Here is a 19,060-nt window from a genome sequence, read left to right on the forward strand (position 1 = left end):
AAAGCACACCAGCACAGGACTCTGGAGCAGTGGATACGTGTTCTGTGGAGTGAGGAGTCACACTTCTCTGTTTGGCACTCAGATAGGTGAGTCTGGGCTTGTCAGCTGCCAGAAGAACATTACCTGCCTGACTACAATGTGCCAACTGTGAAGCAGAGGGATAATGGTATGGAGCTGTTTTTCAGGGTTTGGACTTAGCCCCTTATCTCCACTGACGTCCAATCTTAATGCTTCAGCATACCGAGACATTTTGGACAATGCTATGCTTCCAACTTTGTGGCAACAGTTTGGGGAAGGCCATTTTCTATTCAAACATGACAGTACCAGTGACAGTTTGATAAGTTCAGTTTGGAAGAACTTGACTGATCTCAACACCACTGAGCACCTTTGGGATGAACTGGAATGGAGATTGCGAGCCTTCTCGTCCAACATCAGTGCCTGACCTCATAAATGCTCTGCAGCATGATGGGCAAAAATTCCCACGGAAACACTCCAAAATGTTGTGGAAAGGAAAGTCTTCCAAAAAGAGTGGAGGCTGATATAGCTGCTGAAGGGGGACCAACTCCATATCAAAGTACATGTTTTTGAATACAATGTCATCACAGTCCCTGTTGGTGTAAGGTCAGGCAGCCAAATACTTTTGTCCATATAGTGTATCTATAGAATGATACATTGTTTTTTTAAGTAGTAAAGCAGCTTGAAATGTAATGCAGTGCTGAATAATATGTAATATTAATTTCTGCATGCATTACACTGAGATTGTTCGTGTTTCCAGAGTGTTGGGGACGTGCTTCAGGAGCGTTTCGCGGTCGAGATGAAGTGTAACACTGCACTACGCCTGGCGGCCCTGCACATGCACGAAAAACTAGACAGCTGCGGACAGACAAGGACCTCGATCAAGAGTATAACGTAAGTCACGTTTGTATGTGCATTTCATTTTAAAGCCACACATGCAGGAAATCGTGGTACTGACTCGAGCACCTCTCTTTAAAGGATTTGTGCAACTGTGGACATCCTGAGCTTATTCTACTGCTGCAATTAATTTAATTTGTGTGGAAACAGTGGGGAAATGCTTCATGTCTAATCTATTAATGTGATTGGAAAGGGTTTATTGTGTGCACAAGGTTGTGTTTTGCCCTTAACCCACAAGCACAAATCCATATCTCGAAAGACCATCTAAATGACTCACCAAAGATCGATATGCTGCAGTCATAAGAACTCTGATGTATTGACAGACTTTCTTACCTCATATTAAACTAATAATATGTTAAGACAAAAATGGCATCAAGTTAAAACTGTTTTAGTAACATCTAGTAGAAGCTCTGGGGATCAAAAGATTTAGTGTCATGTCTCATATTTATTCTTTGTCATCTTTTATTGACAAATTTCAAACTTGGGCACTGTTAGACAGGCTTACTACCAAAGGGATGTAAACTGGAGCTGTATTTTGTCTACCTGTCACTGTGTTTTCAAATTTCACAACAGAAAGGGAGACTGCAGACAGAGCTGATGGCAAGACAGAGGAGCAAATCAGAATTTTTTGTGAATTTACTAAAAGCAAAAACACGTGAAATATCACATTGAGTAAGTATTCAGATCTTTTGCAACAACACTTGAAATTTAGCTCAGCTTCCTTAAATTTTATTTCATTGTTGCTGAGATGTTTCCATACCTTGACTGGAGTCCACCTGTGGTAAATTAAATTGAATTGAGTGGACATGATTTGGAAAGACTTAAGTCTTGACTTATGTCAGTGTGATATTTCATTTTTTCTTTTTGATACATTTGCAGAAATTTCTGAAATTCTGTTTTCACTTTGTCATTATGGGGTACTGAATGTAGATTAATTACAGCATCAGGCAGCAACATAACAAAATTAAAAAAGAGAAGGGGGCCTGAATACTTTCTGAATGAACTGTATACTGCATTAGTGTCTCTTTTTTGAAATAATAAATATTAATGTGGCAAAAGTTTAATCTCTGCCATTTTAAAGCAGGATTTCTGTCCTTTGGAGGCATTAATAATAATCTGTAACAGTGATGTCCTTTATAAGCTATTCAAAGTGCTTCACATAACAATGAGCTCAAAGTCAGACATAACAAATAGACTGCAGACTTTTTAAATATAAACATGTTAGAAACAAGAAAAAATAAGGATGCTATGGATCGAAAAAAAAACAAAAAAACAAGGTGATTACACAAATCTAAAATTATTCAGCTAATTTTAAGTTTTCTTATCATAAGAGTTCAAACGAAGAGATACAAAACCTACCAGGTATTGCCAGGTGTATTGTCACAGCAGCCAAAAGCTGCCTCATACTGAAATTGAATCAATGCGTAATTAAATAGTAAGTAGCCAGAGTGGATTTGACTTGTTCCCAGACTCACTGCTAGATCCAGTGTTGGCTAGTAGAAATGAGCTAGCATTCTGTTAGCATGTTAGCAATGCCCATTGTGTGTAAGAATCAAGATATTCATTCCAGTCCATCTGCAAGAATCTGCAGGAGAATAATGCACCAGCCACCCTTCATTGCACCAGTGCATTCTGTTTTACCAGAAAACCTATCAAGGGATTATAACATGGGAAACCGCAGTGCAATGTTATTTCTCTTTCAATCATTAGAGGTGTTATATATGTTAATGAATATTGTGTGTGTGATGACAGGAAGGAGTTTGGCCTAGAGAGCTTTATCTCTCCTACGCTGCTGAGTAACATGAGGGAGAAGGACCTGCGGAAAGCCATCAGCTACCACCTCAAAAAGATACAGTCCCTGCTGGAACCGCGCCAGAAGGTAGAGACCGACTGATTAATGAGTGGAGGGAAACATCAAGAGGTCTAAAGAGATACATCTTGACACTTTTGTAGGGGCTTTAGAGAAGTTCTTAGCTGACAATTGCAGTAACTGGTAATCTCCTTGAGGTTTAAAATGGTAGAAAGAGTGACAGGATGTTAGTAGAGAAAATAGTGGGTGGGAGGGTGACTAAGAAGCAAATAGTCGGTCGAGAGCATGGATGATCTTTCTTGAAAAATGAGTTGGGCATATTTCTCTGTTGAGAGCATTGTTTTTGGTCAATGAGTTAATCATGGCATGTGGTTGTCTTTCTTTCTCCATGTCCACTTTGGCGTTGTAGGTAATATCTGCCACTCAGGCTCGCTTGGCCTACCTCACTCAGCTGGGAGAGCTGATTTCATACGGAGGACGATCCTATACAGCGACAATGATGGTAAGCAGTGTTAATTTCATCAATAAAACTATGGCTAAAAATGTTGGTCAACTAACTTTTTCCATGAGGAGATTAAGACGAGCTAACAATAGATCTTTGATGATAAAAACTCTGATGAAAAGTAAGTTTAGTTTGAACTTGTTTTTATCAAGAAGACTAAAACAAGACCAAAATATTAGTGTTAGACTCTAGGACATTCAAAAAACATGATATTTCACCACTGCATGTGTAATTGGTAAAAGCACAAATAGAGCTTTGGTAGAGAGCATTGAAGTTACGTCAGTATTTTCTTCAGAATATTTTTTATAGTGATTTAAGTATTAATAGTGAAATAGAATGAGATTTTTATATTCATTAGCTTGGGCCTTCTTCACTAAAGCCTGAAGAAGACAAAAACCGATACGTACTGGTGTAGTTTCAATGTTTGTAGCCCAGTGAAATAAAGGCCTTTTACATTTTTGCCATCATAAGTTTTCCAACCTTTCCATGAATCTTTCCGTTCCATGAGCACCAGTGGTTTGAGGGACACCAGAAGCGCTCCAGTTTGTACCTCCTTTTTTGGACTAAAATCTTTATGACTTGTCATTAATTAAAACTAGACTAAAATAGAAGAGTGAAAATGACTAAAAAGTGATTTTAACCTAAAGTCAACGACAAAGACTTAAAATAAGTGACCAAAATTAAAATGCATGGTAAGGACTAGGAAGTTGATGAGATCTAGGATCCACTTGATGAAGCATATGCCACATAAAATATTCAAACAATTCAAATCCTATCTTGGAGTTTTGTAACTATTTAACACAGGTATATCAATTTCTCTCTTTCAATATCCTTTTTTACTCAGCTTCAGGACAGGGAGGTGTTAGTCAACTTGCTGGTGGGAGCCAAGTACGGGATGAGTCAGGTCATCAACCACAAACTCAATGTGATTTCTACGCTGGTGGAGTTCAGCAGCATCAGCCGGGTGGAGCTGCTCTCGGAGTCGGACAAAGTCAGCCTACTGCGCATCTCACTGCATGACATGAAGGTATGACAGATTAATATACAGGGAAATCGAGAATGGGCTATGTCATTCATTAGCATGTGGCACTTAACACTGACAGCTCCTTGAGTAAATATGGGTCAGAGATTTCTCTTACAATACATAGTATGAAGCCCAAGGCATATTCATTATACTCAAAGGTGACTCTCTCCCTTTTTTTTCTCCCACTCCATTGCCTTTTCTCCTTTACCCTTTGGCCTTAATTGCTACCACTTTACCTTATCTTCCGAAATGCCCTTCCCCCTTTCAGCCATTTGCCTTACTGATGGACTCTCTGGCAGCCAAAGACTTAGGGTGTCTGCTGGGAGGCTACTGCAAACTCCTTGTGGATCCCAGTGTCAGTGTCTTCCGTCTGGGGCGCCCAAAAGTGAGGGTGCACCGGATACCTGCTGAAGAAGGTGTGTGTGGGAGGTTCGCCGTAATAGAGGGCGTGTGCTATGAATCCCTAGCAAGTGAGCAAAAATCGTATCACTTTAAATCATCACTTTCTGGCCTTGGCCTTTTGATAGCCATTTATCACATCATATCTTGATGTATGTCACCAGCCAGTACGGGTACGGATAAAAAAATCAGACCATCATACCATCATAATTTCATTTATTCTATTCTACTCAATGGACCTACTGACTAACACAAAATTTTCTTTTTGTTTTCTGCACTTCCTTGATGTTGTTAGGTTACGTGTCTCGCTGCTGTAGTGACTCAGATGACTCAACAGACGAGGATGACCCAATGGATTCCCAGAATTACAAACGTCCAGACCCAGCAAGTCAGGACTGGGAAGAAAGGAGAAGAGAGGAAGAAGAAAAGAGGAGAGAAGAGGAAAGACAAGAAAGAGAGGAACACAAAGGCAAACAGGAAGTGAAGATAATCGTGACAACAGAAGGTAAGGAATATGGAGGTGAAGAGGAAGGAGGGGCAACAGGAAGTGGTCTACGAAAATTTAGCATTATGGATGAAGAAATGAACCTGGAGACCACTTGGTACCACACAGACCCACGGGTCACCAGCAGCTTCTCCAGCTTGTCCAGTGGCTCCTTGAGTGCTGCTCTGGAGGAAAGCAGTGCAGCAGCAAAAGCCCCATCTCGTCTAGGTGCACTCCGTGGACAACCCACAAGTGAGGATCTACCAAGCTTGGATGTTCACCACCCCTTCCTCCTAGAGCCAAAACGCAATCAAGGACCCCTGCGGCCCACCAACCTTAATTACCGCAGCAATGACAACTCCTGTCTTTGCTTTGCGGAGCTCTCCAAGGCCGATTTCCTCCCTAGCCCTCCTGAGGCTACGAGTGATGATGATGACGACGATGATGATGAGGAGGATGAGGAAGACACAGGGATGCAGAACCTCAGACGCATTTCAAAGATCCCAAGCTCAAGAGATTTGAGAATGATTGACAGCACACCCTTTGACCGATCGCCCATTAAAAGAAAGAAAAAGATCCCCCCCAAAGTTCCAGTAAGAACAAGTTCAATTCCTGGCCACAAAGCAGAACACCGTCTCTCTAAGGACGATGAGAGTCTGTTCCTTACACCGTCGCCAAATCCTAAACCTGCTCTATTGGCCAAAGAGACTGTCTCAGATTCTGAGGATGAGTTTTTTGATGCACAGGAGAGATTCACTCCTCCAGTTCCTGATCTGTCAGGTTTGTTAACAGGATGATTGCTTTTACTTTGCAGATGTATAAATGTTTGTATGTGTTGTCTATTGTTGGTATTAACTTTGAGGACATTAACCATTTTTGAGACCTGCTGGGTCTGAATGAGGTGAGGGAAAGGTTTTTTATGAATCGACTGATGCCTTTCTTTTTCGCTGTCTTTTTTGTTCTTACAGATGCTGAGCTTGCTGACCGGCGTAATGCTAATCGGTTGAGTGGAACCTGGAATGGTCTACCAGCTGCCCCAGGCAAACAGCCTCCTTCCCCTCTTGCCAGTAAAGACCAATCCTCTAAAGTCAAGGCTGAAGTCAAGGCACCTAAAGGACCCATAAATCAACCTACTCACCAACAGCCCAGTCCACCAAAGCCACCTAAAAAACCTGAAGTCAAGGTCAAACCACCATTGGCGCCTAAGCCCCAGCTACCTCCCAAGCCTCAGATTATTCCTCCCAAATCCCCCCAGCATGGCAGAACTTATGCCCACTGCAATGGGGATGCCTCTGGACGTCTGTCCTCTGAACTCTTGGAAATGGAGCCAGACACAATGGAGTTCAAGTCTGTCACTTCTGGGGCAAGTGGACTGCCAGTGTCATCACCTTTGATCACAGCAGTGTGGTGCAGTAAGCAAACACAACCCATTACGACAACACAAACAGAGGACAAGACAAAAATGAAAGAGAACAGTCCAAAACAGAATAAAGATCTAATACATAAGAGTGGAACCCACATTTCAAATGATAAAGACTACAACAACAAACAAAGTCCAAATGTTGAGACAAAAAGCAATGGGACTGCCCTACCTACAAAAATGTCACCAAGCCTACCATCTATGCCACGCTCTAATTCAGGCACCAAGCTATCTGTTCCTCCTCCAGTGCCCCCCAAACCCACTTCACCTATCAGTTTCCATCCACTCTCACTACCTGCTAGCTCACCTGTCTCCCCAACTGACCCAAACAAAGGGATCTTTAAGGATAGTGTCAGTCCACCAAATGGACTCCACCCTTGGAGCAGCCGCAATGGCAGCATCCAGTCAGCACCCCGGAGGGTATCCCTGAGCCATGAAAGCCTGTCGCCCAAAAATACAGATGCACCTCTCACACTAACAACCTCCCTCACCTCAACCAACTCCAAAGGGGTTGGGGGAGAACCTGGAATGTCTGGATCAGGATCAGATCTGAGGACAAGTTCTTCCAGTCTAGGAGGCAGATTACCAGCTTCTGCCCTGAGAGGGAAGATCCAGGCTCTGCCTTGGTACATGACCCGCTCCCAAGAGATTTTAGGAACTCTGGACTATCCATCTACAAGCTCCATCAATGGGGATACATCTGGCTTTGGCTCTGGTTTGTCTGTTGCCAGTGGGTTTTCAGACCTTAACAAGACCCCTGTTAAAGAAAAAGAGACTGTGACTACAAAATCCGGAGGAAAAGGGAACATTTTAGAAGATGGAGCTGCAGTTGTGATAGCCACCATCAAAGAGGCCCAGGAAGTGACTTCAAACATGAAAAAAGCCAATGGGACTAATGGCTCCAGTCCTGATTTGAGTTTTAAAGACATGAGTGCACACCGTGGCAGTGTTTCATCAGAGCAGCCTCAGTCGCGGCCCCATTCAGCAGTGGGATTGGGAGGTGTGTCCAACATGCAGATTGGAGGAGACTCACCTACCTCCTCACTTGCTGATAGTACTCCTCCACAACAGCACCGGGAAGCTTGTGGATGCCGCACTGTTTATGCCAACTGTTTTAGTGGAGACACCGAGGATGGTATAAGCTTTGATGAAGAGCTTACTGTTTACGAGTTCTCCCGACGCACACGACCAAAACCTGCCAAACCCGCACCTATTCCATCTCCTACAACACCTTCTCCAAATCCCAATATCCTGTCACTGCTGAGAGACAACCCTCGCCCACTCTCTACGTTCTCCACTGCTTCCTCCGAGCTCAGTCCCCTAGTCTCACGCCCAGTGTCACCAACAAACTCACTTGGTTGTCCTCTTCGTTCCCTTTCCAATAAGAATTATGGTGGGCTGAAAGGAGGTTTTGCTTCCCTACGCCAAGATATAGACCAACTACTGCTGGTCTTAGAGAGGGGGGCACTTGAGCAACAAACCTCAGGCCAAGACTCTAAGCAGGATATCACGGGCATACAAGTAGGGCCTGACCTAAATCACAATGGAACTGAAACTAGTACAATCCCAGCTCCTGGCCAGAATTGTGCTGGAACAAGCACTGCTGCTATGACAGAGGCTGAAAGGAGTCTTCTCCAGGCAGAAGCTCGACGATTGGCATCAGGTTGTCAGAGGGCCACACGTGTAGGTTGGGCTCCTGATGAAGCCCTACGTTCGTTATCTAACAGCTTCAGTGCCCTGGTTCAGTTGTCGGCAGCCTGCCTGCGAACAAACCCCTGCCCTGGCTGTGACATCTGCCATGATGAGAGTCCAGTCCACAGGGATGAGGACGACGACAGCCAGCCCATGGACAAGCTAAAGGAGATAGTAGGTCTGTACCGGGAGTTTGTTGGGGCTGTTGAGACAGCGGGGACAGGCGCTGGGGTTGGGGGTAAAAGTGTGGGCTTAACTGGGTTGGGACAGGGTCAGGGAGAGACTGATGGAGTGAGGCTACTAGCCAAACGCTGTACAGTACTCATCTCCTCAGTATTCGCACTAACACAACTCTTCCGGACACGCACACTAGACACATCAGACACGCCTGGACACGTACCTCTTAATTTTTGACCTGTGAACTTCACCCACTTACCCATTGACTCTAGAGTTGAAACAAGAGGAAACAGCACAGAGTAATCTGGCGTGTAACCCCTGTGTTCCTGTACAGTAAGTGCCATGCACACCACAGCACACAAACTTTAATCCGTATTACACAAAACCACAGAGAAAACACAGCAAGCAAAACCCAGAACGAAGGGAGGAAACTTCATTGCTTTTCCTCCTCTTGGACGCATACGGACTATGCATTTGTACATATAAATTTTATAACTGTCTTATAATTCTCTTATTTTATTATACTATATGTGTCTATGTAAGGATGAATTACCCATGTATGTATTTATGTATTTATTTTTACAATATTTTCACCTTGGTCTGTGATGTGCAGGTCTCTGGTGGAAAAGAAACTATGGCTGTCACTGGAATTTTTATTTGTCCTTCTCTTTGAGACAGTATTAAGTTATCTTTTGCTGCTTTAAAATTTCTCTACTCCTCAAGGTGTAATCTGTAAATTGTCATATTTCTAGTTGAGTAAAACAGTATGTTTTACTTACTACCTACAGATCATATGCTTTACTATACACTTACAAAATACAGAAATTAATTGATTTGTTTTATATAAGGGTTAGGTTTTTCAACTCTGCAGTCAAATATAAAAGAGATACAAACTTTACCATAACACAGCAGGGAGAGCACTTTGACTGTTACAGATTGCACCTTTTTATGAACATGAACCCTTGTGTAAAGAGTTTTCTATCCCTCCCTTTGTTGTGAGTGAGTTAGTGTGAATGCTTCTTGGAAAAACTCCCATTATCCAAACATATGCAGTATTGTAACATTAAACTAGTTTTCATCCAAAGGACATAACACATGCACTATATTTTCTGTGAATGTGTGGATGAGGCCCAGGAAGCAAAACAGGGGACCTTATTTATGTTGTTAAAAATGTTTTTTGACTCGGCACAAGGGTGACTGTTAAACTATGTCCAGATGTAGCAGAGATCCAAAGTCTTAAAAACGCTGAGCCACAACTGTTTCCCACTAGAAATTCCTTTTAGGTCGCACCACCGTATTAATATCATACTGACTGACAGATGGACTGACTGCTGTATGCTGTGGTCAAAACTGTAGATATATATTTATATCTTTGTGTCCTATTCCGTCTCTACTTTCATTTATGGCTATGCAAACATAAACTCTTCACCCCCACGTACTGTATTCCTGTTTTCTGTGCTAACATTTAAAACAACTATAGCTGCATTATGTTTGTCTGAATATAATGGGTGCTTCTTTGTTTGGAATGTTGGCTTTTGTCTTGTTTTGGGAAAACTTACTGCATTATGGATTGCAACGTTTTGCAAAAAGTTGCATGGCATTTGTCAATATAAAGACTTCTGTCTAAACTGATGTCTGTGAATTGTTTGTACAAGGATGACATTGCTTGATCAGTTTACTGATGTACAGTGTTCACTAATCAGCTCATCTATTTCACATGATGCCAACTCATTTAATGAGTCATTCTATTTGGAGGATTTACCTGAGCCACCTCTGACAACAAGAAGGCAATTCAGTTTCAATGCTTGTATGGTGCATTTGCAGGAAAACTGACTGATTAGGAACACAGAGGATGAGGATGTATGTTTGCATATTTAATCCTCAAAACAGGCGATGCATATTTTGTTAAGGTTGCAATTTTGAAAAAAGAGATTTTCTTGTGTGAGATTTCAGAGCTTCCAGTTGCATTGGTGGTAATGTTCAGTAGCATTGTCCATGACAGCACTAACATCAAGACATAGGTCTCAGGAACATCTTTTGTTCATCATGCAGGCCCAAACAGGGAAGGGTGCCTGTGCCACCTATTTTTGTTTTTCCTCTGTGTTCAAACTGCATCAACAGTGTTTCATTTTCAGAGGACATCATGTTTCTACAGTACATGAGCAGTCACTTTTCCATACCCACGTACAAAAAAAGTCTATGTACCAAGAAATGTATTGTTTGGGAATAAACTACACATTGACCCAAACACTGGTAATGTCTGGATCTTTTGGTGTGGTGTCGACAAATACTTTAACAATACTTTGTACCATCACCATACTCCTGATTACTATTTATGAGGATAATTGTGGGATTTCATTCCAATCAGAGTTACTATACCCTCACAGTCAGTCTTTATCAGTGCATGAAGTATTAATGCATCCTTTCTCTTTTGTTTCTGAACTATTAATAGAACCAGCTGTATTACGACAAGATATTCTATTCTTATTATGAAAAGAAAAACATTTAAATTGGGAATCAAGATATAAATCAATATTTTTACATGAAATGGTGGTCTGTTAGACATTTGTAAGGGGTTAAAAGAGATAGCAAGTGGGAGAGCCTTTGTAATTACAGCAGCTCAACTCTGCCTGATCCAAAGTCCACACATCAGAATGCCCTTAATCTGATCGTTATCTGCAGCCTGACTTCTTGACACAGAAATCTAGAAAATCGCACTCTGTTCTGATGAAAATGTAGGGGGAAGACAGTGTAGTGCTGCTGAGAGAGTCTGATCAACTTCACAGTTGAAACATAATATCAAACATAATATATAGAAGCAATAAACTGTATATGTGAGTATTGCTCCATAGTCCATTATGATTTAACAGCCATTATTTACTTGTAGGTTTGTGGATGATTTCAAAGACGGGGGTACAGTGCATATTTAATAAAGGTAATGTAGAACAGAAGAGGCATTGTGAAGTGTTGGTTTTAAGTGGCACCGACTCAAGTTTCACCTTTTAGTATATATTAAGGTATTTTGCTTTAAATTTAACTCATTCTTTGAAGCTTACATGAGGAACCTTCAGTCGGTGTTGATTTGGCGTTCCTGTGGAAAAGAGGTACCTCTTGTCCCTTTGAGGTTATAGTTGGGTATTTTTGAATTGGGGTCGTCTGAGGTAGGCTACTTGTCAGTAACATGTCAGCTACAGATGTGGTTCAGCGCGGCCCCTTTAAGAAGAAGAACCCAGCTCAAAATCAACCATGGGAGCTTTGGAGATGGCTCTACAGATAGGGTCATAAGAAAAGCTTGGCTAAGAAAAAAATATTTGAGTATATGTCATATTGAACATATTCACAGCGCTTTACTTTACCTCTGGTGAGAAACTATGTTTTAGAATTGCTATGTTGAGCACGTATTTAAATAATATGTTTTCTTTACAAAAAGGGTAGAAATAGACAACATACGGGTTCAATGGTATATTCTAATGACAATATTTTTTTGATTCTGCAGACAGGGTCGTTTAGATGTTATTTGACCAAATTGAGAAAAGCCTAGCTAAATAAGTATTTGGATAACATACACTAGGTTCCCATTCCCAACTTGACACCCACAGGGTGGTGTGCGGGGCTACGTCTGCTCTGACGCTGTCAAAATTAGGTGTATTTTTAAAAATAATAGTATATATAATAGTATATGACTGGGTATTATGGCCATCCTATACTTTAAAAAATAAAGATCTGATCATTTTTGGAAGAAAAAGGAAACATTGAAATATTTTTAGAAAAAACTTGTAATTTTGTAGATTACGGAATGGTTTAATTACAAGAAACCAAACTCAGAACTTCTTGGTTTAAAAATTCATTGAATTTGGGGTGCCAGCTTAAAGGACTTGAGTCTCTGTACGTGGAGCACACAACGTTACTGGTTTCAGAGAACCGTTGCTGTGGAAAATGTGCGCCATTTAACACTTCACACTGCAGCAGCAATTCAAGCATCATTAATAAGAATTGAGAAACAAGCAGTCTTGTTGCAGATAATCTATATGTAATAAACTACTTATGAAGTCTTATGAAGTTATTGTGAATCAATTGCATCTGCTGTTGCGCAAATGGGACAGACAACAGGTGAGAAGTAGAGACAATTAGCAAGACAACCTCTATAAAGGAATGGTTTTTGCAGGTGGTGGCCATCCTTTCTGATGTTTTGGCTTTCTGGCATTTTTCCAGTTCCCTCACCACTTGTGGTAGCATGTGGCAGTACCTGGAACCCACAGAAGTTGCTCAGATAGTGCAGCTCATCCAGGATGGCACATCCATGCATGCCATGGTAAGAAGGTTTGCTGTGTCTCCCAGCACACTGTCAAGAGTGTGAAGGAGATAACAGGAGACAGGCCAGTACACCAGGAGATGTAGAGGGGGCCGTAGGAAGGCCTTGCTTTGTGCAAGGAGGAACAGGAAGAGCACTGCCGGAGCCCTACAAAAGGCCACCAATGTGGACGTTTCTGCTCAAACTGTCAGAAACAGACTCCATGAGGGTGGTATGGGGGTCTGATGTCCACAAGTGGGACCAGTGCTCACAGCCCAGCACCATGAAGCCCAAATTACATTTGGCAGTGAGTCAGTGATGGTCTGGGGAGGTATATCCTTGGAGGGCTGCACACACCTCCATGTGCTAGCCAGGGGTACCCTGACTTCCATTAGCTACCAGGATGAGGTCCTCAAACCCATTGTCAGACCATATGCTGGAGCAGTGGGCCCCGGGTTCCTTCTGATGCATGACAGTGCTTGTCCTCATGTGACTGGAATGTTTCAGCAGTTCCTGCATGACGAAAGGCATTGATGCCATGGACTGGCCTGCCCGTTCCCTGGACCTGAATCCAATCGAGCACCTCTGGGACATCATGTCTCATCCCATCCACCGCAGCAACGTTGCACCAGACTGTCCAGGAGCTGACTGATGCCCTGATCCAGGTCTGGGAGGAGATCCCTCAGGAGACAATCCATCGCCTCATCAGGAGCATGCCCAGTTGTTGTAGAGAGTGCATACAGGTATGTGAAGGTCATACACACTACTGAGCCCCATTTTGAGTTGTCTTGAGGAATTTCACATTAGTTGGATCAGCCTGTGATCTGATTTTTTCCTCTTTTATTTTGAGTATGATTCTGAATCCAGTCCTCCATGGGTTAATGATTTTGGTTTCCATTGATCGTTCTCGTGTTATTTCTTTCTCAACACATTCCACTATGTAATGAATAAAGATTTTCAACTGGAATATTTCATTCAGTGTATAAAGGCATCAGTATCGATTTCAGTTTGTTTCATAAGCAGAAAGAAAAAATGCCACCAAAGCTTAAAAGAACTGACATGCAAGTAAGTCACAACATAAACAACCAAATTAAAAATACACTTTTCATTGGGATGACTTTGTTTATTTTGGTTACAACTATTAATAAGCCATTTTATAGATTCAGTGATCTGTGCTTTTGAGAAAAGTTGTTACAATAAAACAGTATAATTAAACATCTGCACAGGTGTCCTGCTTTCAAAGCCTTTTTTAATGCAAAGTCTTTCCCCAGATAATTCTGGAAAAAAAAAAAAATCATGAAACGGCCCACTGTGGACAGTCTTAATAAAAAATTGGAGAAATAGGCCAAGTGATCCATTTGCATGGCAGCTTGAGCTTTTGTGCCAGTGAACATTACCCTCTGCGCCTGTCCTCTCTCAGCACCATTACTGTTCAGTCTCGCTCTCTCCCAGTGTCCAAGCAGCATGCCTTTCCTCTTCAGGCTGTCGTACCCAGCCAGAGCGGCTGCGTGGTGACTGCGACTACTCAAGCTTGAAATCTGAGCCCATTATGTCAACAGATGTTAGAGGCAGAGAGGAGAGCAAGCGTGAGATAAGGAACAATATATAAGTGCACAGAGAGAGATAGATGTACAAACCAAGAGATATTACATTTTTGATTTAAAAAAAATGCAGTCAAAAACCAAACTTAACAGCTACATAAAATAGCTGAAAAACAGATGCAGACACGGTGCATAGGCAAATCAATAAAAAAATATCTTCTTCTGAGACTGCAGAAGTCCTGTTAAAAAACATGTGTCTTACACTCAGGGCAAACATTTCTGTGCAATTTTTCAATAAAACAGAAACCCTATAAAATTAAGAATTTTTTCCTTCCAATAAATTATAAAAACAGACGATGTGGGTGTGGCTGTATGTTTTACTGTCACTTATATACAACAATGGGCACTTGTCAAAAATCCAATAACATACATCCAGTAGCACTTCATAAAATAAACAAAAAAAAAAAAAGCTCTGACAAAACATTTAAGTTTAATGGTATAGTTAGATCATATGTGAAATGACAACCACTTTTAAATTGCCTGCCTGTCTGCACAGTATTTCCAAGAACCTGAAAATCACTAATAATCCTTTTAATGATTGTAATACGATTTGTGATCACACAACATATAGGCCAAATCAGGAAGGAGAAAACAAAAAAAAAGAGAAATAAAGTGACCGACAGTTGACTTTACAATAAACCTAGGGGTATTCAAAAATGGTCAAAAGGTAAAAAAAGTGTTTCCATGAAGTGGAACATTACAGCCTCAGAGAGAAAGTGCTCTTGGTCTAATTAACAGACAGACACCGTCTACAGAACACCACAGCACGTATGAAGAAACAGCATCTTCTACAAAACATTTGATCCAGTCAAGTAACTTCTGATTAAAACTGTTCAGTTTGCTCCCCTGAATTTTTGTACACAGAGCAAACAAGGGCATTTTAATTGGACCCTTGCACAAGTTTAGTGTAGCTAAAGCATGCTCCTTTGTTTTTAATACTTAACAACAGGAAATGATTATGGCATGTGGCAGGTTGTTTGAACTCACACTGAGTGTTGGCCCCTGTCAGAAGTGCAACTTCACTGCTCTCTCTCTCATAGTGCCACTGCAGACAGCAAGTGCATTGGCTTCACGGTTTTCTCTCTTCACGACAGACTAACTCTTTCACACTTTACATTTTTCCCTTTAAATACTTTGTATCTATTTCTCTGATCTCAATTTCCTCATCTCCACCACTCGTCCCTCATATGAGCTTGAGCAGCAGTTCGTAGGTGGCATTAATGATCCCCCAGGAGAGCAGTGAACGGTGGTAGTTGAGGTGAGCGCCCCTGAAGAGCATGGCCACACTGCAGCCCCTCTCTCTCCACACTGTCAGCAGCACTTGTGTGCAAGGCTGGAACGCTCCACCAACCTGAGACTGAGCTCTGGACTTTACCACGTTTAATGGATAGAACATAATGCCGAGGGCTGCCCCTAACAACCCTCCACACACAAAATCATTGACCATGTGGCCTGCCCAGCTTGTGGCCTCTGGGAGCTGCTCTTTAATGGGTCCGCGCAACCCGAAAAAGAGGATATTGCTTGGGCCGTTACGGAGGAGTATTGGCACAAGGCCACGGTAGCATTCCCTGACACCATACTCCGTCAGAAGTGTTCGAAAGGTGTGAGCTGTGTTGTTGAAGCGGCTGTGGTGCCGATGGTCTTGAAGGAGAGTCTGCACACGCTCAAATGGTGTCAAGATGGCCTCTGCAGTTCCTGCTAACGCTGCAGCAAAGCTGCGTGTGACCAGCTCCGGCAAACCGCTGCTACCTGCTTGTTCTAGTAAGACTCTGGAGAAGTCTTGGTACAGACCAAACATGATGGCCACTGTTGTGCTTTTCTGGAGCAGCGGAGGCAGTAGACCTCGGTAAAGATTCCTCAGCCCATCCCGCTGGAGCTGCCGTATCGCCTCTGTGGCTAAAACACCATGGAGCTGCTGGCGAAACAGTACCTTCTGGATGGGGAAAGTCACAATGATGTTGGTAAAAGCTGCGATGGAACCGCAGACATAGTGCTTCCCTTGAGGGCCCAGCTTGGCACTCAGTGCACTTGTAGGCAGCAGGGAGCGCCCTCCTTTGGTCAGGGCAGCCTGAGGCTGAGGGGTCCGGGCTGACTCAGAGTCCATAGTGCTTACAGCCATGGGCGGCTAATTTTTTCCACAGCCTACTCCTCCTGCATCACATAAGTAAAGCAGACTGTAAAAGAAAGAAAAAATTATCACATACACCAACCAATATCAGCATTCATTGGTTCAAGTCATTTTTTAACATAAACCCATTTTGGGCATGCTAAACATTATTATAAGCTGTAGACTTTCATGTACAATGTTCTGAAATGTCAAAGTTTTGGTACCTGTTGCTCTCTTTGTGACATTACAATTAACCAGATGAAGTTAAATTTGTGACTTTAACATCAGTGGTATTTTAAATTGTTTAATCTGTACACTTTCTGAATGCTTCAGAGATTTTACTCTCCATAAATTAATATGGAATGTCAGATTACCAGACCAAACAAAAACCCATGTTAAAGAATAGGAATAGTTTGTAAAATCATGACAATTTCAGAGCATCCATCAGCCATAACTTAACAGACTAAAACAAAGAAGTAGTTAACTTATAGTAGCAGAAGACAGTAGAACTGATAATTTAATTTGCATTAGAAAGCACTGTGGAAGAGCATATGTGTACTGTTCAGTACTACTTTATTTGAGGTCTTTAAAAATCCAGAAGCTAACATTACTAACAACAACGTGCATACATTTTGAGTGACAGACGTTTTTCTTCACCTTGGTAAAGTTTCAGTTTACGTTCAGCACATAGCACATACCCTAGGCCAGCCTTTACGAAACTTCACTACACTGTGGCCCATTTTGAGACCTAAAAATCCTCTGGGACCCACCAAAAAGCCCAAATAGCCCAGATTCAAATAGTTACCTTTTACTTATCATATTTTTTTAATAAACAGTAAATTTTCCATGCAAATACTTTCAGATACATTAAAAGTACTCGTCAAGTGTTTGAGAGGGTCACAGAGTACAATTAATGAGTCACTGCCATTTCTGTTAGAATCAGTCATCGGCAAAGTCACAGAAATTTTCTTGGCTCAGCAAACTCTTCCCAAGTAGCATTCATTTTTAGAGACACTTAATACTTCTTAAAATCAAGAAACAAATGGCATGGTAGAATGTTAAACATAGTGTCATAAGTTAATTCAACACCAGTTTAACTGTGACACCAGTTGTATACATCACACAGGAAAAAATGATAAAAATGTGACATGAGTTCAGAAATTCTGCCTGTTTTGTTGAATCTGAGACTTAAAATAATAACATGTAATCAATTATTGTATGATCATTTGAAACATGATTTAAATATGTATTTTTTTTTTTAATTTCTATGACTTTTAGTTATCATAAATGACCTCTTGCGTCCCACCAATAGTGCCTTTGCAGCCTACCTGTGGGCCCTGCCCATGCTTTGGAAAGCACTGCCCTAGGCTATAAAAACAAAACAAAATAAAATATAAATAACCTCCTGGTACTAAGAAGTCTGTTGCATAAAGGAAGTTGTCAAGGAGTTGTCTAAATATAGATCAAGGAGAAGGTACTAGGGGTAACGGCGGTGAGGTCACCTGAGGTCACAGCATGTGGCCCAAAATATCAGCCCAGGAGTTTCCACCATATTTTTAGGTCAGTGTGGCAAATCACAGCCACACACAAGGCTAGCATGTACTGATCTATGACAGCTTGTTTTGTATTTTATAAAAGATGCACAATTTCGCACACTAGGTGGTGTAATTAAAAAACTGTGATGGCATTTTCAATAGAGAAAATTTGAACATATAAGGAGCTTTATTTAAGGTAAGAGTGCACTTAAGGGTAAATTTGTTTTCATTTCGCTAATTCGTATCAAAAAGCAAAGTAATTATCCCATTTAAGTCACGTTGAAAAAGTGTTTCCACGTATTGATACACTAAAATTTCTTCTTAAACGGATTTAAGAGGAAGACCGCATCCCACTTACGTAATCCTATTATTTATCAATAGCCAGACCTTTAGCATACACGCCCTCTGTGCACCACTTCCTTTCAAAACACTTGTCGTGTCATGCCTCTTGCTCGTTTGGCTGTAACGTTTGGCAGATAAAGAAATTACTGTCTAGGTCCTGGCAACATTTAAATTACAATATCGTTGGAAAACGCTGATACAGGTCAGCATATACCTAGCTAGCTAAAGATCAACATTTCACCACCAGGCTAACAAGTCTGTAGCTATACACCCAAATGCTAGCCCGATTAGCCAACCATGCTAGGTCAAGAGTTGCAGTCATCGGGCCTTCTCGGCTGTGTCGGGATCAATCAATCATCTTTGTATTTGCTGTTAACTAGAGGGGCTGTCCGAATAACAGGGGCACATGTAATGTCTACCTATTGTTGGAAAATACTATAACTGCTGGTATGTTACTACCTAGCATTATCAGAGTCAAAGCGAATAAACCTTGTCAAATGACTGGATGGAGACTTCGTTGACAGCGACTGAATGTCAAGAGGCGAAATAGCGCCTCACACTTTAAGTCACAGTTTAGTTTAGAAATCAGTTTTACCTGCTTTGTACACCAGTCGCTGTCCTGTCCCTGGACATGAGGAGTCCAGTATTTCGCAAGGTAATAGGGACTCAACTGTAGGTCGTGTCTGCTCTGCAGCCCCAGCAGCAGGTGACAGCAGCAATGCATCTAATGCGCATGCGCACTACCACAGATTTGAGAGCATATG

The 19,060-nt window shown here is 41.7% G+C and overlaps 2 protein-coding genes across 3 annotated transcripts in view; one reads left to right on the forward strand and one right to left on the reverse strand.

The window, feature by feature from the left end:
- frmpd1b (FERM and PDZ domain containing 1b) overlaps window positions 1-10,654 on the forward strand; it is a 40,894-nt gene extending 30,240 nt beyond the window's left edge. For both annotated transcript variants that reach the window (XM_041798019.1, XM_041798020.1), the window contains exons 11-17: window positions 776-909; window positions 2,665-2,791; window positions 3,132-3,224; window positions 4,069-4,251; window positions 4,517-4,664; window positions 4,943-5,911; window positions 6,100-10,654. In XM_041798019.1, the coding sequence (XP_041653953.1) occupies window positions 776-909; window positions 2,665-2,791; window positions 3,132-3,224; window positions 4,069-4,251; window positions 4,517-4,664; window positions 4,943-5,911; window positions 6,100-8,657 (4,212 nt within the window). In that variant the 3' untranslated portion in view covers window positions 8,658-10,654. The remainder of the gene's footprint in view (window positions 1-775; window positions 910-2,664; window positions 2,792-3,131; window positions 3,225-4,068; window positions 4,252-4,516; window positions 4,665-4,942; window positions 5,912-6,099) is intronic.
- Window positions 10,655-13,825: 3,171 nt separating this feature from the next.
- Window positions 13,826-19,014, reverse strand: slc25a51b (solute carrier family 25 member 51b). Its single transcript, XM_041798209.1, has 2 exons — window positions 18,892-19,014; window positions 13,826-16,486 (listed from the first exon to the last, which is right to left on the reverse strand). Exon 2 carries the CDS (start codon window positions 16,429-16,431, stop codon window positions 15,496-15,498), a length of 936 nt encoding a protein of 311 aa, XP_041654143.1. The 5' UTR covers window positions 16,432-16,486; window positions 18,892-19,014; the 3' UTR covers window positions 13,826-15,495.
- Window positions 19,015-19,060: the final 46 nt, after the last annotated feature.

The sequence above is a fragment of the Cheilinus undulatus genome, linkage group 10, assembly GCF_018320785.1.
Source record: "Cheilinus undulatus linkage group 10, ASM1832078v1, whole genome shotgun sequence".
NCBI classification, from domain to species: Eukaryota; Metazoa; Chordata; class Actinopteri; order Labriformes; family Labridae; genus Cheilinus; species Cheilinus undulatus.

Bases quoted from the DNA above. Each gene is read 5' to 3' on its own strand.
- slc25a51b (XM_041798209.1), bottom strand. From the start codon at position 16,431: ATGGCTGTAAGCACTATGGACTCTGAGTCAGCCCGGACCCCTCAGCCT.